Source organism: Erigeron canadensis, chromosome 6, assembly GCF_010389155.1.
Source record: "Erigeron canadensis isolate Cc75 chromosome 6, C_canadensis_v1, whole genome shotgun sequence".
Classification (NCBI taxonomy): Eukaryota; Viridiplantae; Streptophyta; class Magnoliopsida; order Asterales; family Asteraceae; genus Erigeron; species Erigeron canadensis.
Genome location: NC_057766.1, coordinates 42,613,565 through 42,639,798, shown reverse-complemented (window position 1 = coordinate 42,639,798; position 26,234 = coordinate 42,613,565). Strand labels below are relative to the sequence as shown.

The 26,234-nt window shown below is 32.4% G+C and overlaps 4 protein-coding genes and 1 pseudogene across 4 annotated transcripts; 2 read left to right on the top strand and 3 right to left on the bottom strand.

Moving 5' to 3' along the window:
• The first annotated feature begins 7,359 nt into the window (after window positions 1–7,359).
• LOC122603145 (protein ORANGE, chloroplastic) lies at window positions 7,360–10,382 on the top strand. The gene is made up of 8 exons (XM_043775771.1): window positions 7,360–7,858; window positions 7,979–8,093; window positions 8,448–8,564; window positions 8,732–8,818; window positions 9,081–9,157; window positions 9,626–9,753; window positions 9,855–9,991; window positions 10,131–10,382. The coding sequence occupies exons 1-8, from the start codon at window positions 7,623–7,625 to the stop codon at window positions 10,206–10,208; spliced, it is 975 nt and encodes a 324-aa protein (XP_043631706.1). The 5' UTR covers window positions 7,360–7,622; the 3' UTR covers window positions 10,209–10,382.
• Window positions 10,383–10,853: 471 nt separating this feature from the next.
• On the bottom strand, window positions 10,854–13,811 carry LOC122604951 (receptor-like protein EIX2). The gene is made up of 2 exons (XM_043777807.1): window positions 13,705–13,811; window positions 10,854–13,629 (listed from the first exon to the last, which is right to left on the bottom strand). The coding sequence occupies exons 1-2, from the start codon at window positions 13,809–13,811 to the stop codon at window positions 10,854–10,856; spliced, it is 2,883 nt and encodes a 960-aa protein (XP_043633742.1).
• A 920-nt stretch (window positions 13,812–14,731) lies between these two features.
• Window positions 14,732–16,018, bottom strand: LOC122606137 (light-harvesting complex-like protein 3 isotype 1, chloroplastic). The gene is made up of 3 exons (XM_043779098.1): window positions 15,627–16,018; window positions 15,326–15,463; window positions 14,732–15,189 (listed from the first exon to the last, which is right to left on the bottom strand). Exons 1-3 carry the CDS (start codon window positions 15,946–15,948, stop codon window positions 14,945–14,947), a joined length of 705 nt encoding a protein of 234 aa, XP_043635033.1. The 5' UTR covers window positions 15,949–16,018; the 3' UTR covers window positions 14,732–14,944.
• A 4,535-nt stretch (window positions 16,019–20,553) lies between these two features.
• LOC122604950 (uncharacterized protein At1g28695-like) lies at window positions 20,554–21,422 on the top strand. Its single transcript, XM_043777806.1, has 2 exons — window positions 20,554–20,817; window positions 20,910–21,422. Exons 1-2 carry the CDS (start codon window positions 20,554–20,556, stop codon window positions 21,420–21,422), a joined length of 777 nt encoding a protein of 258 aa, XP_043633741.1.
• A 3,628-nt stretch (window positions 21,423–25,050) lies between these two features.
• LOC122604949 lies at window positions 25,051–25,584 on the bottom strand (annotated as a pseudogene).
• Window positions 25,585–26,234: the final 650 nt, after the last annotated feature.

The window sequence follows — 26,234 nt, the reverse complement described above, 5'->3', positions numbered from 1 at the left end:
ATTCGTTAAAATTATATCGAATTGGATCTCTAATGAAAGAGAACAAAATTTTAAGACTACCCATGCTTTTTGTTTCGTCTAACGATTTACGGTTTGTGAGATAAAGCATTTTAAATGATTTGGGTGAATTTTCTTATTTAATGAAAGAGAGATAAAATATAAAAAAATGAGTGGTCCAGAATTGTTCTCGCGTTCTTTTTTATTTGTGAGTTCTCAAATATTATATATATATATATCTATTAAAACAATAAGAATCTTAGTCTTCTAAAGCCTTCTTTCAATCTAAAGCTAATTTTAAATATTGTCACATAGAATTTTATCCTACGTGGCATCTCCATACATTTTTTACAATATATTTATTTTATAACCTTTATTTATTCTCAAAATAATCTATTTTATTTTATTAAATATAATATAATATATTAATCATAATTATATACACAAGATAAAAAAATAATATCAAAACTCATATTAAAAAAATAAAATAACGTCCATGCATCTACTAAATTGGCACACATATTTGACAAAAATAATATTATTTATTAAAATATATACAACTTTAAATACTATATCAAATTTTAGAAATTATTTGAATATATTATTAGATTATATATGACCAATCAATTTTGTTGTTTCTCTTTTTTTTTTCTTTTTGCCGAAACTTTAACTAAAGTTGGTTGTTATTCTAATCATAAAATAAAGTCTATTATATAATAAAAAGCAAAAACTATAATGATTTTCTCTTATTTATCTTATTGGGTTTTTTTTACTTATTCGTATTGTATTTATGTGTATTTCATATGACTAAATCTATGTGTATTTTATATGACTAAATTTTTGTCATGTTTGGTTTTTTACTTTGTACATATTATTACGTTTGATGAATATATATAACATGCTACATTATTACGCGATTTACGTTTGATTTGTTGTAGTGTTAATCTATAAGGTGAATACATTTTTACACAATTTATGGCTACACAAATGGTGTTGTTGATGATATCAAAATATCTTAGGTTAAATGTTCTTAGAAGGGATGTGTAATCACTATAGTAAGTTAAGTGACTGTGCTATCGACATGTCCGAAAAAACAAAGGGTGACCAGAGTGATACATGAATTAACCATGAACTATAACATAATCAATTTTTACATAATAAACCTATAGAATAGCTATTTACTAATGTATAAAATAATCTTTTTAGCTAGCCGCGCATCGCACGGGGTAAAATACCTAGTGTGTATATATATATATATATCCATGCACATATACTACACAGGCAAACACACACTTAAAATTTATTTATTTATTTTAGTCACATTCAAACGAAACGGACCCAACATGACTATCACTCCACTGCGTCTAACAACTAAACAAACGAATCGACGCCGACCTAGACGTCGGTTGTGCTTATAGCGTCTATGGTCGGTCTAGTAAGGATAGGCCTAATATGGTTGGCGTATCCAAATAGACCTCCAACACTTAGCTTTAACGTAACTATAATGCAAACATTCATAACTTTATGAACATGTAGTTTAAACTTTTTGTTTATTTTTATTTTAAGTATTACAACATTATCATATATATTAATCTTTGTTTATTACTTGTATCATTTATCTTTTTATAAATTTCAAAGTATCTATAACAACATTTGAAGAACTTGATCTCTAAATATGCGGAAATTCTTATTATGCGGAAATTCTTATTAAATTATCATAAAGAGTTTTATTTTTCATGAAGTTGACCAAATTCATTCTTTTTATGTGACATGGGTAGACATATAGATGGAATGAATTGTTTCCGTTAAAAAATTTGGTTACTTTTCATATCAATTATTTGAAAAAACAATTGAAAAAAAAAATTATTTAATAATAAATTAAAAAATACATAATCATTAAACTATTAGACCCCTCACTTCTAACTCACTGAACACCCCTTCTTTATAACCCTCAACTTCTTCCACTATTCGTTCATTATTTTATTATATAATTTTTCTTTTTTTAACAAAATTAAACTAAATATAAAAACAATTTAAATTAAACTTTTACTACTAAGTATTTTACAATTATAAAAAAATCCATATAAAAACTTAGGATTGAAAGAGTAAGTCTTCTTCTTTCTCTATATATATATATATATATATATATACACACGACATTTTTTTTCAAAAAAAAGTGTTTTTTTTACTTAATATATATATATATATATAAATGTTTTTTTTACTTTAGCACCGTTCAAACTCGAATTGGGCCCCACATTTGTCACCTCGGATGCGTCTAAGATTTGGAGAAACAAGCGGACTCCCGTCTAGACGTCGGTCATGTTTATAGCGTCTATGGTCGGTCCAACGTTGGTCATGCGTCGGACGCTACGTAGAAGAGCTATAAGGATAAGGCCTTAAATTAAGTCTTTAATTGGTGGTGACTGACCAACTACGTCGAAAAATGGCTATGAGTAATCCATTTTTATAAAATGGTTGTGATTTAAGATATAGAATATGTAGAAAAAGTGTTTGTGTTTAAGTATTTTGTTATGGTTTATGTTTAGTATGGTAGAGTCTGAGATTAAGAGTTTCTGGGTTTAAATACTGGTGTGAGTAAAATGTTTCCAAGAATAGAGACGGAAGTTTTCCCAATATGGTTTTCCTCTGAAATTGGAGTTGAGTATATAAAGAGGCATGCCGCTGAACCAAAATTTGTCGTTCAAAAAAAAAGGGGGGGGGGCGGGGAAGCAATTTTTATTTTGGAAAATAATTAATCTTCTTAATTATACTCATAAAAATTCTCTCAAAACCCTTCAAAAGATGACACATGGATTGCATTTATTCTCTTTCCAATTTATGAGAATATATCATTATTTTTTTTATTGCTAAATAATAATTTCAAATTGTTTAAAGAGTAATGATATATCAACCTAATAAATCAACCTAAAACCTTTATCACATAACAAGTGTAATCCAAAAACCTTTATCACATAAAATCATCCAATGCTACTAGTTTCACTCCGTTAAAAGCATGCAGTTAACACATTCTTCCGCTACGACATTTGGTTTCTGAAACCAAAGTTACTCAATCAATTTATAAGTCGATGAAAAGGAAATGTTGTGTTTACCGAGTATCACATCAACCCAACCGAAGCCATCACCCACCACACTAAAATACATACTCACTATCTGTAACAACCTAATTCACCATATCAGATATTAACCACTATGGCCCATACCTTACGGTATATTAAAACGCGTCTGATAGAGAATGTATCTAGCCTCTTGTAAAGAAGCTTTCGTTCTCCTATTTGGTCAATGTGGGATGTTACACTATTAAAGGTTATAAACCTCTTTCTTGAATATTACTCTTTTGATACATGCAAAATTTTAAAACTTTCTTTAACGAATAAATGACACAATCAGTCATTTATCTATTAATATATTTTCATTACCTCATTTAAATTAAAGATTTATATAGTTATATCACTCGATGACGAGGCAACAATTTCAGCCACTATTATCAGTCTCAATATCATCACCGGTCGTCACAACATTACACAAATAATGTGCTAGTAAATTATTAGTTGCAACTAATCAATCGTTTTGACATATATTAACTTCGGTTGTGTTTGATAACTACTAAATGGCATGGTTGAGTGTCCATTGCTGAATCGGTTAGCGTTTATTTTGTTTGTTTAGGATATGGAATGGATCCTGAACGGAGCGAATGATGTCAAATGCTTATGAACAATTCTAAGTTTCTAACTCAAAAGTCAAGCCAAACTATTCAGCAGTACACTTTATATATATACCCTCTATGTATGTACAACCTTTAGAATCTTTTTTTTTTCTTTTATATTTAACATGTCACAAAAATATAGTCAAGCTATAATCATTATTTGTTTTTCGTTCCTCTTTTAATTTTTAATATTTCAAACTATGAAGTGTCAAGTTTAATACACTTAATATATATATACATATCGAATATGTTGAAAATTGTAAGCAAATTATCTATATAATATATATATATATATATATATATATACGGGAAAATGTTAGGTAAAACATGCAGTAACTATCTTAGTTAAAGCAAGGGGGGATTATGTAAAATTTAAGGAGATGTTATGTAAAATTCAGGAGGACTATGTATGTTTATCAAATTCAAAGGTTTAATTTGTAACTTTTTTTAAAGTGGCACTACCTAAGCTTAGGTACAGTCTACAGTACGGATCATTTTTCATATATATATATATATACTAGGTTTTTTACCCGCACGATGTGCGGTTATTTAAAAATGTTGTTTTAGTTATATGAATATTTATAATAACTTTTAACAACTATACATTATTTAGGCATGTATATATAAATCTATATTAAATGGAAATTTTTACATTTATTGAAATAGATAAATTCAAAACATAACTCTTATTATTTATGAAAATCTTTGCATTTATATAAAAACATACGTTATCAAATATTCATATTAACTATCACATATTATACTTCATGCAATACTAATAAACATAAAATGAAGTTAAAACGTAAATATAATGTAAAATCTTAACGATCTTTTATTTTTTGCAAAGTGATATGTGACTTATTAAAATTTCATCACACTCTTTCAAAGAAAATAGTTTCATAAAACTTACTTCATCAAATAATAAAATTCATAAAAGTTGAAAAACTTTAATTAAATATAGTTAGAAACCAAATTCAAATTATAATTAGATTACAATGAACAAACCTATGATTCAAATTATGTTGAATTCACCTAGTAATTGATAATAGTTTTTATAAAACGTAAAATCACCACCACGAAAAGGATAAACAACTATATTACAATGTGATATATAATATTGGTTATATTAGATAGTAAATTTAAGAAATAAATAATTTTAAAACCAAATATTTTCTAATTTTAAAAATAGATTTTAAATTCATATGGTTTCTATTATGATATAAAATGTGATTTTTTACTTTTATTTTTGTAAGATTTTGTTTATATATAGATTTTATTTTTATTTAATTTAATAGTTTTAGATAATATAATTTTGTAGATTTATATATTGTAAAAAAAATATAGAGATGCCACATAGGATAAAGACCAATGTGACAATTTTTAAAAATAGCTTTAAATTGTAGAAGACTTTAAAATGCTAAGATAACTATTGTTTTAATATTTATATAGATGTGTGTATGTATAAATAATTATTTCTTTGTGTGCATTATATATGTAAAAAAAACAAAAAACCAATTTAACAAAGTTATTCGAGTCAACACATATAAAAAAAGGTTAAAATGGTTATTTTTTATTATTCTGGTGATCCATTCATAACAAATATCAAACATAATTTTTTATTCAGAACCAAATTCATTCAGATTTTTGAACCATTCAGAATTTCAGAAAACCAATATCCGATTGTATAAGACTATAAGGAACCTCTTTAATTAAACATCACGATATAGAACAGATATTTTCCCGGACGTAAATCACAGACAATGACTACCTAGTTATAACATATACAATATCCAAACATTATCTATTTGATAAATTGAAAGATCACCAGATAGTTGGATTGTGTATTGGTGTCCACATAATTTTCCACAATCACCAAATATTTGAAAAAAAAAATAAAATAATAAGTGCACCGAAAGAAAAATGGGAAAATAAATACAAAAACTAATGCATCCAATATTCAATCCAATAAAAATGTATCATTTGTCTATGTGAAACGAGTAAACGACAACCAACTCCAAGATATTGAATTTGAAATTTGCAAACATGTCTCATAACTTTGTATCAATCTACAATTCACCCGCACATTTATCTTTAAAATTACATGATTATGTCTATAGTTTTACCATTAAAAGATTTGCTAACTAGTGTCGTTCACAATTTTTTTTTGCTAACTAGTGTCGCTCACAATTTTTTCATTATCTGTTTAATTAATTTTTCTTTTAAACTTCATGTATCTATATTTTCTTTTTACATTGTCTAACACTCTATCTATTTTTTTCCTCTACAACTTTCGATTAAGAAAAAAAAACTTAATACAATTTTATAACGAAATACGAATACCAAACCCCGTTATCACCGATACTTATGTTCACATTCACCAAGTGGTATGCAAGGACAAGAATGTGATACAAAAAAAAAAAAGAAAATAACCAAAAAAGATACATGCAAGTTATAATCCATGACTTGCAATTACAAAAGTATGTGTCGATACTTGTTTTTATATAAAATTATTAATAATATATAAAGATATTAATGTCTTCAAATATAATGAACTATATTTAAATATTGATATAATGTATTGAACTATTAAGATTTTCATCTACTTCTCTACTACTTTATAAAAATTATCACACATTCTCTCATAACACTTTTCAACATTCTATCTCATAAAAATGTCTCAATGCGAAATGACCATTATAGCCTTAATGAATGAATGAATTAATTCTTTTTTATCTATTAATTTAAACATATCCAGATAAAATAAAACAATTTATAACATCACACTGCCGCTACCACCACATCGCCACCACCACCACACCATCGATACCACCACCGCATTGCGCGGTTAAATGCTAGTTATGTGTAATAAACTCATTATTCTATCTATTTGATGCAATACTTCGACTACTACATGACACCTACTTGGCAGAACTTGGTAACATCAAGCGCATAAAATAATGAGTTCATTACATAAATTGAACACCTGGATAGTTTAATTATTACAGTCAAATCTCTATAAGTTATTATTGTTGGACTAAAATATTTTATTAATTTAATGAGTTACTAATTTATCGAATATTAATTTACAATACTTCTTTTAATTTGGAACTGGACAAACTATTAATGTTATCGAGTAATAATATTATCGAACTATTAATTTATCAAGTATCAATTTACATTATCTAAACATTCGTGTATAATCTATTATATCACGAGTATGTAACAATATTGAAACTCCATTGAATAGATTTTTGTTTGATTCACAATAATCTAGTAAGGTCTTGATTGAGCAAAGATATAAAAATGTTATTTTTTATAACTCATAGACAAAAAATTTCTGATATTGTGCCACAATGCTTAAAGACGAACCGAAGGCGGAAATTTTGGAGTCCAATAATTCAAGGTACCGTTTGTAACTCTTCTACAAGATATAAGGCAACTTATGCAATTAAACCAAAGAAATCCATAATAAGAAAAGAAAAATAATGCCCACACACGTGTCAATAACAAGAAGTCAACAACCACCACCACGTAGGCTCGGGTTCAGGCTCGACTTTAGATTTGGGTTCGGGTTGGGGTTCGGGCTCTTGATCAGTTAAAAACTCGACTCGGTTGCACTCTTAACAACAACAACGAGTCAGTTTCTTTCACGTTGTAAATAGGAAAGAAATAAAAAAGAAAAAAAAGATCCGGTGGTATGCCTATACTCGCATAAGTTGTTCCACCCTCAACGATTCTCTCTTGTCTTTTACCTCCCAATATTCACTAGTAACAATATTTCATACACACAATATATATATATACATATATACTTACAGTTATTTATAATTTAATAATTGAGACCTGAAGAAGAAGAAGAAGGAAGGCTGGACTAATCCGTCAGTGAGTCAGAGGAGATATGGTATGTTCAGCTCGAATACTGAATGTTTCCTACCCTCCCCTAACGACGTCGTTTCTTAACACTCACCATGAATCCAGTTATATATTGAGAAACGTGAAATCAACGGTTAGATGGCGGTCCATGTCATCAGCATCAGCATCTTCAGCATCTGATCCAGATGCTTCTTCGTCTTCTTCTATATTTTCCGGTGCAGCTGATGCTGCTGCTGACTTAGCCGATAAAACTGCCGCTGGGTAATTTTTCACATTTCCGACACTTTTAATTTGTTGATTTGTGTAATTGATGACTTATTTTGTTTTAATTTTTTGATTTATATCCATTGGTTTGAGTTAATTCTTATTTAATTGGTTCAGGTTTTGTATAATTGAAGGACCAGAAACAGTACAGGACTTTGATAAGATGGAAATGCAAGAAATCCAAGATAATATTCGTAGTCGTCGCAACAAAATCTTTTTGCATATGGAAGAGGTGACTTATTTTTTGGTTACATTTTTATATCATATAATTTCAAATACCAAATATATATATATATATATATATATATATATATATATATTGATTTGAAAAATAAAAAAATTTGAAAATATGGTTATAAATTTCATATTGTATCACATTAGTCTGGGTTATTGATTACAAAGCTGTTGGAATTTAAGTCTTAGTTTGTTTATAAATTAAAAATTGAAGCCCTCATTGTAAATCAACAATCTTGCAGTTTTTATATAGTAATGTTATAAATTAACAATCTTGCAATTGTTATATTAGTAATGTTATAAAGTAACAGTCTTGCAATTGTTATGTAGTAATGTTATACTTTTTTATCAGGTTCGTCGGCTAAGGATACAACAGAGAATAAAAAGTGCGGAGCTTGGAATCGCAGAGAACGAACAAGACAGTGAACTTCCCGCTTTTCCTTCCTTCATCCCATTCTTACCTCCTCTGGTATATATGTAACTCTATTTAATGTCCCTAATTAATATGCCTGGCAAACATTAACTGACTTTTGACAGTAGCGGCAGCATTATGTTATATTCTTATGCTAGCGAACTCTGTTATTGGCTTCTTTTTTGTTTTCATAGTTGTGACCGATTTAACTTTGTTTATTGCAGTCATCAACAAATCTTAAACAATACTATGCCACCTGTTTTTCTCTTATATCTGGAATTATCATTTTTGGAGGTCTTCTTGCACCTACTGTAAGTTCTTTTGTATCTACACTACAAAAAAATAGAACAAATCATATGACTCCATGTTGTGAGATGAATGGTAGTTGCAACCCATGCCCTTATTAAATGAGCTTATTGCAGAGAACTTTCACCACTAAAAACAATATATCTTTGCGCTATAGTAGCAGATTCTTAGGTGGAATGATGACTTGAGCCCAATGTACTTATATTTTTAAAAGAGTACGTAGTTTATGTAGCTTCTTACTTAATCATCTATGAATCTTCATTGCAGTTGGAGCTAAAGTTGGGAATAGGAGGGACATCATATGCTGATTTTATTACTAGCATGCATCTTCCAATGCAGCTAAGGTATACATCTTATTTTCGTTAACATTCCAAAACAGAAAATGAGAATTGGAACGCAGTGGTAATTGATTTATTCTGTACGACGATTGTTCTTGTGTATCTGCTTTGCTGCGCTACTGAGAGTGCTAAAATCTATTCACCTGATTCACATCAGTTGAACTTTTAAAAAATATCTCGTTCTTTTTTTAGATTCCCTCCAGACTGAGTTAAGTCTTGGTTAATTTTTTGTGTAGTCATACTACACGGTTATCAATTCTTTCTATTTTAAGAAGAACATATTAAGTAGGAAAAAACCATTCTTCATTGCGTATGGTTAAAGAGTTGAATGTGAAGTGACAAATATTGACAATTTGACATTCTACTAACATGCTAATCTTAATTAGCCAATTAATCAAAGTATGTGATTAGTAAAGCTGCATTGGTTGCTTCTGCTTTGGCTTAATGAGATTTTCTATTGATGCACCAATTTAGTGAGGTTGATCCCATCGTGGCATCCTTCTCTGGAGGAGCAGTGGGAGTGATTTCAGCATTGATGGTAGTTGAAATAAACAATGTAAAACAGCAGGAGCATAAAAGGTGCAAGTATTGTCTAGGAACAGGTAACATGCTTTGACGTAATCACTTTGATTAGCTTTCTAGTTATAATATTGGAAATTGCAAAAATAAAAGTTGAAGTTACTGATTATGTTATCTGATGCAGGCTATCTAGCTTGTGCCCGATGTGCTAGCACAGGGGCTATCGTTCTTATTGACCCGGTTGCATCTGCTAATGGTGGAAACCAACCTTTATCACCACCTAAAACTCAAAGATGTTCCAACTGTTCGGGTGCAGGAAAAGTAAGTGTTTCTAATTTTTTTACCAATGAATGCTCTATGGTGGTTCACAAAAATTTTAATTAATTGGAAATGTAAACATCTTTTTAGACCCTTTAAGATAATGGTTTTTATTCATATTTCAACATAATCTTGCTTGCAGGTTATGTGCCCAACTTGTCTTTGTACAGGAATGGCTATGGCGAGTGAACATGATCCTCGCATTGACCCCTTTGATTAATAAAATTTGTAGATTGAACTTCACATTGTGTTTGTAATATAGAAATGCAATCCTTTTTCCACAACTTTATTTACCTTCCACCATACGGCAGATCAATCATTATTGTTCAGTTTGTAATGTACAACTTGCTGACTACTCTTTTCATACATTGTTGCATGAATTAATTTTGTACAATAGTCTATTCTTCTTCCACCATTATCGATGAACTCTTTTAGGGTGGACTAATTGGAAGCGGTTCTTAGTTGGCTCTTACAAATAATGGAATATGTTATTTCCAATAGTGAAATCGCACTTGATTTCTGAAATAGGTTGAGCTTGTTGTATACTTGTATGTAGCTAACAAGGTGCAAATAACATTTCTACACGATACTGAAGCCTTGGAAGTTAAAAAAAAAGTGAAGAAACATGGAATTATTAGAGGCATCTCAAATGAAAAACTATTTGTATTATGAAAGTAGATAAAAGTATTTCATATCAGTGACTTGGATAAGCTCCAGTGCTCAGGCCTTATAAAGTTATAATGGTTTCAAAATAGCTTTCAAGTTCGAACCTTACAAGGTGGAAACATTTTAAGGGTGCCAGGTAACGGGTTTGGATACGGTCATGGGTACACTGTTTCCGAGTATATTTTGCAGTCAATCTGTATCAGAAGCTGCTTTCTGTAGATCTATTCCTTGAATCGAATAGTTTAACCCTGGGTATTACATCATAGATAATATCATAAAATTTAGTTCTCCATAGCTTGCTTGCGATTAACGGACCCACAACAACCCAAAATCCTACCACAAACCCAGCCAGTATGCTTGTAATTAGTCCCCAATCTGGCCCGCCCGACCCATTACTAGCTTGTCTTTCACCGGCATCCCCCGTCGCTTCACCACCCTGCCTTTCACACCTTACTTGAACCGGAACTCCACACAGCTGATTTCCGATAAAACTAGATTCACCTAAGCTTTGAAGTTGAGTGCTTGATGGAATTCTTCCTGTCAAATTGTTGTATGACAAGTTTAACCAGTTCAAGAAACTTAATCTTGACAGGCTTGAAGGAATGCTTCCATTCAACCGGTTCTTTGACAAGTCTAGAGATTCTAACAGCTTCATGTCATCAATCTTATCCGGGATTCTTCCTGTTAATGTGTTACTTGAAAAATTTATATAATGTAACTCTACCAACTGCGTGATCTCACTTGGGATAGACCCTGATAAATCATTCCCTGAAAGATCCAAGATTGTGACTAGACCGAGAATGCTGCTATATCCGTTCATCCTTCCTTTCAATACCAACCAAGCACTGCCCCTAAATTCTTCCCCGTCTAAGTCGACTTCCTGGCTTGGGTTCACTTTTCCTGTCATGACACTAAAATTGTTGAAGCAGTTTGGTATCTTTCCCGAAAGACTGTTGTCTGCAAGGTCTAGTATTTGAATAGAATCTAGTTTACAGATTTCATTTGGGATTTCGCCGATTAGTTTGTTGGAACGAAGGTTGAGAAGCTTTAAAACCGTAGCTTCTCTGCCCGTTGATATTGGTATGCTTCCAGTGAGTTCATTTTCAGCAAGGTCAATGATCTTTAAGCTCTTTGAATTCATTAGATCCAGGGGTAATTCTTGCGAGAGCTTGTTGTTGCGCATGTTTAATGATTCTAGAGAGGATAGATTAGCCAAAGATTTTGGGATTGCACCAGTGAGATTATTATTTTGGAGGTTCAAGTTATTTAAGAATTCCCAGGATGTCCAGCAATCAGGAACAATACCTGAAAGATTAGTATTCCCCAGATTCATATATATAATCTGTTTCCGTTCTGCATCTGTTTTAGGACAAAAGAAATTGTCAGTTGACACATTGGATAAGTTATTATCTGAGATATTCAGATACTTCAAACCCGAAAATGTTGTCCAGAACCAACTTGGAATGTTATCTGAAATTCCGCTACTGGCCAGATACAAGATAGATAGATTGGTCTGGTTTTGAAGCCAAGAAGGGAACGATGGACCTAAACTCCATGAATTTATGCTCAATATTTGGAGTTTGAAAGGTGGTTCCCAGTTCTTAGACGATAACTCGAGTCTTAACAGGTTTGCATCTGCTCGCAAAATGATTAGATTCGTGAGATTACCAAAATGATCTTCGGTCACGATACCTGTTAACAAATTGTGCTCAATGTTTAGGCTCGTTAGATTTGTAAGTCGACCAACACTGTGAGGAAGAGTTCCATTGATTTCATTATACGAAAGATCCAAGTCCCCCAAAGACGATAATTCTCCTAAAGAATCGGGGAGTGGGCCAGATATTGAATTGAAAGGAAGATGCATTGATAGCAAAGATGATAACCGTCCCATCGAGTCCGGGATTGGGCCCGAATGTAAATTATCCCCGAGTTCTAGAGTTTGTAAGGATGATAAATTCCCCAAAGAATCTGGGATTAGCCCAGATATAGAATTGCCATAAAGATCAATGTGAACCAAATTCTTCAGATTACCAAGTTGGGATGGTAGATTACCAGAAAGCCCACTTGATATAAACCTTAAAGACTCGAGTTTAGATGATTCACATTCGAACAAATTTGGTAGGACGTCTAACAGACTTTTTCCATTAAATTTGTTCCAGGAAAGATTGATTTCTTCCAAGCTACAGATGTTTACTGTAGACAAATTACGCCGAGTTTGAATACCTGTGAGTTGATTATTTGACAAATCAAGGGTGGTAAGGGAAATCATGTCCATAAGACCAGCAGGAACTGGACCATTGAATTCACAGAAAGCAAGGTTTAAGGAAACAAGGCTCTGTAAGCTAGTAATCCAACCCGGTATTGAGTTAGTACTGAAATTATTATAGGAAAGATCAAGAATCTCAAGTGAACTAAGATTAACCATAGTTAAACTAGTTGTGATTGGAGGAAGTCCACAATACGCCAAATACAATTCGACAAGGGAAGAAGGGAGCAAGTTTTGTGTCACCTGTACCCAATCAAACACTTCACCGAGTTGAGCCCCGCTCATGTCAAGGTGGCGCAACAAAGAAAGACCCGACAGCCACTGCAAACTCTTCACCTGTTGCACATATTGATCAGCACTATAACGATTCCCGACGCTGAGAACCTGTAATGCGGAAAGATTCCCTAGTTGACTTGGTATTTCCCCTGAGAATCTTGACTCGGAAAGATTCAGATATTTCAAGTTCTGGAGTGACCCAATGTACGTAGGAATCGGGTTGCCTCCAAAGTCATTGCAGCTCAAGTCTAAGTACTCGAGTGAAGTTAAATTACGCAAAGAAGGGTTGATTTTCCCTCCAAATCTTTGTATAGATGCTTCTTGGGATTCTAAGTCGGCTGGGTCATCTGGCCCGCGAAGGCTAATCTTGCTGACATGACCGGTTTGATTGTTGCAGGTGATCCCGTACCATTTGCAGCAATCTTCGTTGCTACTGTTCCATGATACGAGCCGGTTTGCACCATCAACGAGGCTATTCTTGAACTCCAAAAGCACATTTTTCTCTTACCTGTTACATTGAATATTGCTGCTGTTTTCAACAGACAAAGAACAATGAAACAATGTAAAGATTGCGAGAACCCAAAGGTATGAGCAACAAGATGTGTGGGAACTCATTGTTTGATAATCAAGAATGTGTACTCTGATATAAAAAAAAAGGATCTTTCTTATTGTAGATTTTCTAGGACTCAGACTGGCACACCAGCTTTGATTATAGTAGTAAAAAGTCAACAATGTCAAAGGTCAACAAAGCGAGGGAACCAAGTTGCCCTGCCTTCTCATTTCTGTGCATAGTGCGCTAAGCTGACATGGAATTTCTCAAGGATATATACTACTCTTTTTAGGTTTTAGTGATTTTGCCTTTTTTGTACCAAAATATAATTGGGAAATTACACCAAGTTGCCTTGCCTTCCCATTCTGTCTGTGCACGTATATTAAACCAACAGCTTGTTTTTTTTTTAAAAATAAATTAATTCTTGTCTGTTTTCTTTTATCGTAGTAAAACCAGGAAGTGGAGAAAATGTATACCTTTGGCTGGGTGGTTTCCTGACTTGATGATTTTGTTTGGACCTGACCTATAACAGATTATTCATATCCATATTCATATTCTATATTTGTCTGTTTTTGGTATGTTAGTCATGTTGCCCCATACCTGGTCCCAAAATAGAGTATAAACTATAAAGCTATTGTCAGCCTACCATACAACGCGTTAATAATTGTATTACTATTTTGAATAATTGCATTAATATTTTGGAAAATTGCAAATATAAAGCAATTTATAATGTTTAGAGGGCAATGACGGATTTGGGCCTTGTGTTTAATCTTAGAGTAACAAGAAAGGTTTTACGGGTTTTTTCGGTTCCCGCCCGATCAGATGGGGTGCTCCTGATTCCCTCACTATGAGGTTCGAGTTTGAACCTCTAGCAAGTCTAGCATGGGAGAGGGGAGAAAATAAGAGACCGCCCTTTATTGGTTTCTTAATCACTAGTTCACTACAGTAAGCACAATTATATAGGAAGGTGAAAAGGAGGAGAGTTAAAAACTCCAGATAGGCATTATATGTATGTATTCCCATTCATATTTCATAACAATATCCGAAGATTTGGCATCTACCAATCAAGCAAGATTTTAGAAGCACAAATGTTTTCATGGTACGTTCGTATAATGGTCCAGATAGCGAACTGAGTGCATACAAGCAATACAAGTTTAGGGTTGCACATAAGCAGTTTTATTGAGCGATGGTATATACATTAGTTTTGCTTTTTCCCGGAGGCATTTTTCCATGATGCTTGCCACTGTTTATCATAAAATGTAGCTTCATCTGCTAAATTCTTGAGATCCTCTAGAGACTTGGTTTGCCTAAAAAAGACTACACCAAGGACTGTCATGAACAAACCAATCTTGCATATGAAGCTACCACTTTGCCCCACTACGCCGAGCCCAGTCAAACCATCCACAACGTAGGCCATAAAGAACCCAATCATTGCCGCACGACCTACACCAGGTTAAATAAGTCAAATACACTGATGAAACTAGAAACGGTGATTCTTCTGTATAGGTGTAAACAATGTGATACGTATACACTGGGTAGATGTAACGAATATGAAAAAAAATATATACTAAGCACTAACCATTGAGTAACTCAGCCTCGGGAAGGTGAGAATGTGTAATCCAAGCCCACCAAGGTATAATCGAACTTCTGAACAGAACAGGATCTTCATTTGTTGCTCCTTCTGGATACAATTCAAGAAACTTTCGCCTTCTTGCTTCTGCAAAACCAAAATGGTCCACATCATATAACTTTAGTGCTCCACAACAATGTTCATTTTCCATAAGTTAAAAAAATTGGTGTAATGTTCATTTTCCATAAGTTAAAAAAATTGGTGTCCTGTCATCAATGAAAAGCAAAGTACAATGGTTCAAGTTATTCACCAGCAACAATCAAAGCATCCCAATCCATTCTTCCAGATTTTACAAACAAGTTCAGATCCCAAGTCCCATGTTTCCATCGGTCATCAGTGAATTTGACCCCGGAAATTTCTGTTTCATCACCCGTCTCGACTCCAATATTGTCGTGGTTTTGTTCTTGAGGTTTGTTTAGACTGCTTTGCCCTTCAACATTCAGAGATACTATTGTAGAGGCCTGTTTGGTTCCTAAAGACCGCGTTGTTCCTAGCTGAGATGGTTCTTTGGTTGCTATGTGAGGAGAGCTGCAAGCTCTGTGCATTGCAGCATTGATGCTAATAGTAGTCATTTTTGTTGTAGCTTCTTTTTGAAACTTTTTTATTTATTATTCTTAGAACAAGGTCATGTATGCTATTTGAATATGCTTAATAAAGAATCGGACACTATAAAGAAACATGTGTTGCAACCCATAACTTGGTATAAAAGGGGGAAAAAAAAGCTTATCCCTTGATATTATGGGAGGCTTTTGTCATGTACTTTTCAATTTGTCCACCTTTTGTGTTTATATATATTTAATTCAAGGGAAGTGATTAATCATTCAAACTAAATAGCCTAAAAATCCTCTTTAACTATTGGATGATAACATATGGAAAAACCAGAGGACAAAATTAGGAAAGAGAATTAGTGGATACCACATGTCACTTTTGTAAAGTGTTGGGAGGATTTTTAGGCTATCTGGTTAGGAGGATTTATCATTTTCCTTAATTCAAATAGCAGGTTAACTATTGATTTTCCGATCTTGTATGCATAAAAAAATCGATAAGTTTCCATTATCTTCTATTTAGAGTTAATGATTTATGTGACTAATAGTAGATTTAAAGCTCTAAACATATGCCTAAAAGTATGATTCTGACATACGAACTTTACTTTTTTTTTTTTTTCCTTCCTATTAACATTAACAATTGATATGTCATTTTTTAGGCATATATTTACGCCTAACAAATTAGTCATTATTATTTCTATAAGAATGATTATGTTGAAACTCAAAAAAGTGTCGGGCATAATCATTCTTATAGAAATGATTATGGTGTTTTCCTATTAGCATTTTTTTTGACTAATCATGTTCTTTCATGACTTTAGTTGGGTTTTTAAAAATTTGAACTTTGTTTACTTTAAAATAATTGGGCCTTTGCAATTTGGACCCTTGATTTGGCCCACTACCTTTAATTAGTATTTACTTTTGCCTCCTATGGTTAATAAACATGTAATCTGGACACTCTGTTCATTTTTTTTATTTTTATTTTTTTTTCATGTAATCATCATCAAATTTTATATTCTGGGCGCTATATTTTTCTTTTCATTAAAAACCCAAAACTGGTTTTTGCAGCAAAACACATGCTACCAACTCTTGTTTATACAATGTGTTCTTCAAAGATTATATTTTAGCATTAATCTGAAGTAATGGAGATGAGTTTAACTACTAAAAAGCAAGCTGATAATTTAATGTAACCAAAATTTTTAAAAAATAGGTGGTCAATTTCTTTTGACAATAGACAATAAAATAAGAAACCCAACCAAAAAAACATTGTTAGATCTGGAAAAAAAATTGTGTAACTCTCTGGTTTATGTATCAATTTGGTACCCAAAGCGCACACTACATACTCATATCCGGTGAAAACACTACATATTTTTTTTCCAACTTGTTTTTGACAAGAATTAAACCTGTAACATTGTAGTTTTCATCTTGTGGTTCCACGTGGTCACATGGTAACATTAGCCCTATAATTAATTGGTTTGTTAGACCTATGATAATATTATATGCTAAAATTAGTGCTTTTCACTTTTTTCTCAAAACAAAAGTTACCTTGTTTCATTTCATATTCTTTTCATGAAAATGAGAGTTTGAACCAGCATAATACTCGTATCAAATTTAATTAGGGTAGAAGTTATGGTTATAAGTTTACCCAATATAACTTCAAAACTTTTTCCCCTAACTATGTTTTATTAATTGAGTTTTTTTTTAACAGCGAGTTAGTAGTTAGTAATTATTAGTTAGTATTCGAGACACTACAGTGACATCTAATTGGGTAGTATGCGATGCACGAACTACGTATGTCTGTGATGAAACCCAAGACTTTCGAAACCCTCTATAATAATTCACTCCTACAAATGTAGGAAGTGAGATTCAAACCCTGGTAGCTTTCCCCAAGGTCAAAGACCTTACCAATAGGCCACCAACCCATTGACGAGTTTTCTTATTTTGAGAACTATTTTTTTCTAAGAACCATGAGTACTATTTAATTATATATTTGTTCAAAAATTTTTTTTATTCATTCACATGTGAAATAATATAAAAATATGTTATAGAAGAAACTTTTTAAGAAACCTTCTAAGTAGTTTTTTGTGAACTTGTGAATGAATTAGTTAACGTTTTTTTGTTTACATGTGACAAATAACTATATATAAGGTTTTGAAATTTTTTTTCTTCTGCAACATATATTTTTATAACGTTTCACATATGAATGAAAAAAAAATGTGATCCAATATGAAATTTAGGAGTTCTTACGGTTCTTATAAAAAATGAGTTCTCAAAATAAGGGTTCTTTGTAATCATTATCTAATTATCATTTATTTCATTTTTGTACAGACTTTCATATAAAAAGAATTGAGATTGTAGAATGACAACAATTTCCATCTCGTTAGCTTTTAAAACCAAGTTGGGCTCACGGTTCACCAGCAGATCTAGTCATCTAGCCATCTAGGTGATGCCTGACAAAGAGATGGACCACAAGACAAACCTTATAAGAAAGCCCATATGATCAAGTTAAGCTCAACTAATATCTGTTTGGATCAAGTTTGGGATTTACGGATCAATGACTTACGGTATACTAGAGTAGAGGTGGCCCGAAAAAACCCCGGATTTTTTATACTCGGTCGAAAGATACTGAAAACCGAATCCGGTCAAAATCGGGTTTGAGCAAGCCGATTCTGGTTTTAAGAAAAACCAACAATTTGGAACAGGTTTGATTTTTGGTTGTTGTTTTGACCAAGCCGATTCGGGTTTTAAGAAAAACCAACAATTTGGAACAGGTTTGGTTTTCGGTTGTTGAGATTAGTTCTGGATCGGTTTTTGGGGAAAAAAAAAGCAACAGAAACCCGGAAAGAAACCAGCATACTTTTGATCAAAACCGGTTTCAAACAGGGATGACCTTATGGTTCACATAGCCTTATCTCAAATCACACCAACGTTTTGTTAAGTATAAGGTTAGGCTTTTCCTCGGTGTTGTAAGTTGTAATGTAACAATCTTAATTATTTAAGGCACAGGGTAACACGACCAGAAAAATAGTAATCCGACCAGGGCATTAGCGACGACGTCGCTGCTAATGCTTAGTAAATGGTCTCGTCAACGGTCAAAAGTCTTTGCCACGCGCCAGATGGGGCCCCGCAGCATTAGCGGCGACGTCGCCGCAAATGCTGCCTGGTCGGGTTACCACTTTTGCCCTGATCGTGTTGCGCGCCTCGTTATTTAATTAATTGTAATAGTGGTTAAGTATAAATGAATAATTTAACACACAAGTCGCTTGTTCATCGATCTCCATCACATGCCACTAATTAAAGTTGGTTATGTTAGTGTGTTTTTGAATGGCTTGTATCATATATATTCCCTCTTTCAATTTGTTTACTTTCTTTATCGATCAAATTTCTTCAAGTTGTGTTTTTCCCCATCAACATGATACTCTATCCATCTAAGATCACATTGCAATCCATACCTCCAGCCGGGAGCCGGGAACGTCAAAAGAATAAAACCGGCAAAGCCATGAAGAAAGCCATAGAAGAAGAGATATCAGGAGATCAATACCCCAAGGCTCGAATTCTTCTTGGGCTGTGGATATTTTCGGTTGCATCTCTTGTTCTTATCTATCTTGGATCCAATAAGGATGGCTCGGTGTCCATATCCAACATCACCCACAAGTTTTATCGTTCCAAACCATTACTACCTCTACCTGATGCAGAATCACCATCCCCATCCCAATCGCCACCAGAATCACCTTCACCTGCAGAATCACCATCACCACCACCTCCACCCGAATCACCTTCAGGATCACCACCACCAGAAATACCGTCACAATCACCACCACCTCAACCAGAATCACCACCACAATCACCATCCCCGTCCCCATCCCCATCACCATCAACCGCGGTGAGCTTCTTCTTGATGTATAATCCCACGGCATTTTTACATGATAATCAAGCCATTTTTACATGATAATCAATTTTGTCAGCCATCAAAGATATAAATAGCTTGGTAGTTTTGTCTCCTAATCGCCTATATGTTTCATGACATTGGTTCAAATTGTTTTTATGCACATCTATATCTTCTTGTACGTCTAGATTCACTTATACAAATTAAAAACGTATTAATTATTCAAAGTCATGTAGATATAGCGACACCAACAAGAAACTAGCAAGACTCCGTTATCCACTGCTAATAGGATTTGAACCTATACTAAAGGTTTAGAAGACCTCTGTTCCTATCCATTAGACAACGGACGCTTTTCATTGCGATTTCTGGGGTTTCTTTTTTTTTTTTATGATCTTTTATTTTATTTCAAATTGAAAAAAAATGGTGTCTCTCTGATCAAAAGTTATATTATATAAGTCAAAGCCTTAAGCTAAGCAGTATACTCGAATCCTTCATCATCTATATAGAATATATTTTTTAATAACAATGACGCAATCATAAATTAATTAAGGTAGTTTATATTACATGCTTCAAATTAATATAAGTTTAACGAGTATGTGTTCATGGCAACATTTTAATTTGCAGCCCAAAAAAAATGATGAAGAGACTTATCATGATGAGTTAGAAGAGGCATTGGCAGGAGCTTCGACTGAAAACAAAACCGTGATCCTTGCCGTTGCTAATAAAGCCTACACCGAAGGGGATAAGCCATGCTCGATATATTCCTAGACGCGTTTTGGCTAGGGGAAGATACTCGCCAAATTAAGAAACACCTTTTGATTGTGGCGGTTGATCAAACGGCGTACGATAGGTGCAACTTTCTAGGACTACATTGCTATAAGCTACAAACAGAAGGTGTGGAATTCGACGGCGGGGAGAAGCTTTTCATGTCTGAGGATTTCTTAAAGATGATGTGGCGAAGAACACTCTTTCTTGGAGATGTTCTCAAGCATGGATACAACTTTATCTTCACGGTATCATATACATGCACTCGATCTCTACTTTTAGATTATCAGGAAATTAACTAGACATTTAATTCAGCTAGTGTGTTCTTAAAATTTTGTAGGATATGGATATACTGTGGCTAAGAAATCCATTTAAAATGCTCCATAACGACGAAAGCTTGGACCTTCAAATCAGTGTCGATAGGTTTAATGGCGATCAGTGGTCAGATGAAAACCCAATCAACACGGGCTTCTACATGATCAGGTCAAACAACAAAACCATCGCATTGTATGACCAATGGTACGGAGAGAAAGACCATTCGGTCGGGAAGAAAGAACAAGACGTCCTATACGATATTATGCGAAAAGGGGAGTTTAAAAGATTAGGAATGCGAGTTAAGTTTTTAGACACGATTTATTTTAGTGGATTTTGTGAAAATAGTAGAGATGTTAATGAGGTTTCAACTGTTCATGCTAATTGTTGCCGAAGTATTCACGCTAAAGAAACCGATCTCATCAAAGTTCTTCATGATTGGAAGAAGTTTAAGGCCAATTCCTCCACGAACGGTATTTCGACGGATGATCAGTTTCGGTGGTCGGATCATACAGCCTGTCAGAATTCATGGAACCGATGACTCGATCGATTAGGGGAGTCTCTAGCTAGCTTTTGTCAACGAAATTGTAACATGGGCCTTTTGTTGTGTATAGTCTAGTGTATCAAAGTTACAGGTTTTTTTTTTTTAAAAAAAAATGTATATAGCTAGTGTATATACAATATATGATCGAGGCCTTGACAATGAGCGTGGAGTTTTCAATGTTCGTTTTTTAGTTTCCGAACATATACTAACCTGATTGATTAAACAACTTGGCAAGACGATTACATGTATCTTTTTTTAAATGTTTGTATTACGTGATATTCATGACCGACAATCTTTATATATATATATAATATAAAGAAGAATTGTTTTTTAGATGTATTTTAAAAAATATTATTATGTATTAAACAAAATTTTTAAAAAAGCTTTTATTTCATTTATGATATCATATTTTTAAAAAAAAGAGTTTTCTCTCATTTTTGTATAGCATTAGGCTTTCAACGCACATAATGCTTATTTAAATTTTTAATCTTTTATTTGAAACAAAGAAATTTTAAAATTCTTTTATATAATATTATGAAATGCCTTTTTATTAATGTAATAGGTATATTTATTATTGTTTTACCCAATTCACTATTTTCATATCAAGTTATAATTTATCAATAATAAAAATTACATATATTCTTTTACATTTGTTTTTTACAAATTTAATTAAAGATTTGGGTTAAACCCGGGTTGATTAACTAGTTTACTATATTTGTGAAATTTTGTATTCGTCTTATATATACTTGTGAGTTTTGTAATATGCTGAATTCCTATCCGATATGATGGCCTCTTGGTTGTTAAAGTTAGCATTGCTTTTGATATTGTAATGTATAATGTTTTGGTGCAAATAAAAAAAAATATAAAAATAAAACAAAATACTATAATCATTTTTCCTAAATTGAAAACCGTTGTATATATATGTTATAAAAATATTCATGCATTAGTTTATGAATTTTGAGCATCAGTTATGATATGATTCCATAGTTAAAATTTTATCTTATATGTTTTATACTAATATTTATTTTATAATAACCAATCACGTATAATATTATAAAACAATAATAAAAAATATTGTATTTTAATAACTTTTCATAATTTAACTTTTACTACAAATAATGTTGTATTTGTCCAAACTTTTAGTTAAGGTGAACAAATTAAAAAATTTGCCACGCTTTTATGTGTGTAAAAAGATGAAGAACTAAAAGTGTATGAAATTTAATCTACACTTAAAAACTAAAAATATGAACAAATGCAATATTATTTGTAGTGTTCTTTTATTCTGGTATATGTGAAAATATTCCATTCAAACGAGACGTTAATCAAAGAGAACTAATATAGAAAGTCATCTAGGTGGTGTTTGATAAACTCTTAATTAAAAAGCCATGACTTAATTTTAGTTGTCTTAATCCATTAAGTCAATAAAATATGTTTGTTTTTGACTTAATAAACCAAAAAATAACTATATTGACTTAATCTATACAAACATTGTATATCCATTCAGTCACTTAAAACAAACAAGCCCCTAGTATTGTTAGTGGATAGTGAATTAATGTGACTGTAATACGGAGTAGTTAACAATCTCACCGTTGAAAGACTAAGACTATCCACAATAAGGATGTTCATAGGAAATTTGTGGTGACATGGAGTGTTTGTAGGGAGACTATTGATGTGGGTGATGACATGGAGGATGCCCATCCATGGTTGTTTGTAGAGAAGGATGGAGAAGACTGAGGAGAGATAAAGGTAAAAGATAAAAGTTACTTTGGAGTTTATATGGTTGTTTGTAAGAAGGATGAATATATTATTGTTGTAGGTAAAAGTGTTGTGAGAAGGATGGATGAAAATTGACGTAGCGTGTTGATTAGGATGTTTGTAAGAAGGATATTTTGAACGAATACGTACAGTCTATGCGCGCTATTGAATTTTGGCAACTCCACCGCTTCACGTAGTCCGAACTCCGAAGCATAACTTTAATTTTAACAAAAATGTAGTCAAAGACTTTTCAAACTTTTATATGTGGTTAATTAATAAGTTGGATTACATTAGCAAAACTCATAGAATAACACAACATGTATATAGAATAGGTGGTAATTAACATCCTATACAACGCCCCAATAGTCTACTCCGATAATGGCCGTATTTGATGCCATTTATTATCATAACCTCAATTTATCAATATTCAAATCACATGCTAATACATGTGTAACGAGAAAATAATGGAAAAACAAATCATGACCCAATAGTCTACTCCGATAATGACTCATGAAGTCGGTCATGAGCCCCGAGTCGATCGAGTCAACAATGTATACTCCGTATTCTTTACTCAAATTGATCGATATGATACGTTAATTAATTATTACTGCATATGCTATTAATTATATAGTCATTTATATACAACGAGAGCAAGTATCCGCGCGTTGCGGCGGTGAGATAGTGATGGTCATAGGTCATAGCCTATGATAGGTCATAGGAGATGATATATCATAGAGTGTCATAGCCAAATATCTTAGCCGTACGTGCTCGACCTCAGATTTAAAATTCGTCGAAAGTATATTGAATGACATCTCTAATGAAAGAGCATGAAATTTTAAGAACACCCATATAATTTTATAATTTATTGATGTACGGTTTTTGAGATAAAGATTTTGAAAGAATTAGAGGCCGGAATAAAATGATTTATGGAGGAGAGAGAAAGTTGTAGACATTGATGTATGATACATTATGTATTATCATGTGTACATTGTTGAAATTGAATGTTGAAAATTAAAACCTTATTTGCTTTATAATATAGTATAGATATAACATATGAAAGAAAAAGATTACTTCGGGCTATGTAGTAATTAATTAATTTAACCTTTTTATTTCAGAAGCAGAAGGTCTTTGGGCTTTAGTGACTGTTTGTTGTATTTTTCGTGACTCTTCTCTTTAGTCACTAAAGTCATTTATGTTGTAGTGGCTGTTTGATCGACGTTGCGTTTGCAAGATGATTTTGCGTTACAATTAAATTACTTCTGTGCATGTAATGTTAAGTTACAATTAAATTAGTGTTTAATTAGTGGCCTGAGGTCCCCTGGTTCCCCCAAAGACTACGATGATGAATTTCGCAAAATTATACGTACGAATATTAGAGACGTCTATATCATTTTCTGAATTACTGTAATATGCAAAGAAGAAAAAAGTTTGAAATAAATGATACTTATGATTAATACTTGGTATAAAAAATGATCATCAAATTAAGATGACAAGAACGTTTGTCCTAAAAGAAAAACAAAATATAATAAGGATTTAATTAATTACGAAACTTTCTTACGCAAATCACCCACTAGCTTAAACCCTAGTGCCTAGGAGTATCTTATAAATTCACTATGTGGGTCCGGGGTGAGTTTACCCAAAGTCTCAAGTTCGAGTCTTAGGGTTCTCATCTCAAAGGAATTTTCCATGAGCAGGGTTGGAAGTCCAGAAAATCTTTAGTTAAAATTGTCTCCAACACGTCTGAATCGAAACTCACTTTTAAAAAAAAAAAAAAAAAGTTAAGGTATCCTTTAATTATCATAACCTCAATTTATCAAATATTCAAATCACATGCTAATACATATGTAACGAGAAACTAATGGAAAACAAATCATGACCTCCATGATCTTTTACAACCTAAATGATCCGACCATCTAAATCCAATCGTTTTATTGCGTAATGGATCATTAATCTATTCCAGTCATGAATCACCGCGGTCAGGTCACCGACTTTTGCTCTAATACTCCGGCAACAATTGGCATGAACGGTAGAAACAAGACTAGCATCTCTACTGTCTTGACAAAATCCACTGAAATAAACGGTGTCCAAAACCTTACTTTAAGTCCCAGCCTTCTAAAAGTTCCTCTCCACATTAGTTCATTGAGAACATCTTGTTCCTTTTTGCCAGCTGAGCTATTTCTTTTATCATACCATTCCTCGAACAAAGCAATCGTCCTGTTGTTAGATCTGATCATGTAGTACCGGTGTTTATAGAATTTCTTTCTGACCATTGGTCGCCATTAAAGTGGTCGACGCTGATATGAAGGTCGATCATTTGGTTTATTAGTGTTAGCCTTGGAAATGGATTCCTTAGCCATAATACATCCGTGTCCTGATCGATCATATTCGATTTTACAGAAACCATACAATTATATTAGTTTTGTTTATGTTGTTGTAATTGTGACAGACATAAATTATTAAAGATACAAAAAGTTGAAATTTAGTGGATTTTTTTTTCTTTTTTATAATATTGATCAGTGTTTAAAGTTATATGAATTATTTATATCTGAAAGTATGAAAGTTAATTTGTAACTCAAAATTCCTCTACTCAAGAAAAAAAGTAAAATTATATGTTCTAAATTAATTTCCACATTTTTAAATCTGGATAATTTTGATTTAAGTGTGAACGATTTCTCTATATAATTATAAGAGTGAAATTTTTACAATATTAAAAAAATTTATAGTTTTTTCTGTAGGTATTTTCAAATATTAAAAAAATGAAAAACCAATTCCGCAGTTTTTTTAAATATAATTAATTAAATGTAAACAAGTATTTCTTTTTTTTTAAATGGTTTGTGAACTCGTTAACTTTCAAATAAAACTTCTAGCTAGGTTCAATAAAACTTATTTGTAAATGCTAAATAGTTGTATTTGACAAAAAGATATCAAAGTCTCCTCTTGGAGATTTTGACAAGTACCTAAATTCAACAAAATGAGTGTTATACTCTGAATCAATGAATAGCTAAATATCAATTTTAGACTTTTGAATAAAATAAAAGTCCGATTGTGTAACTG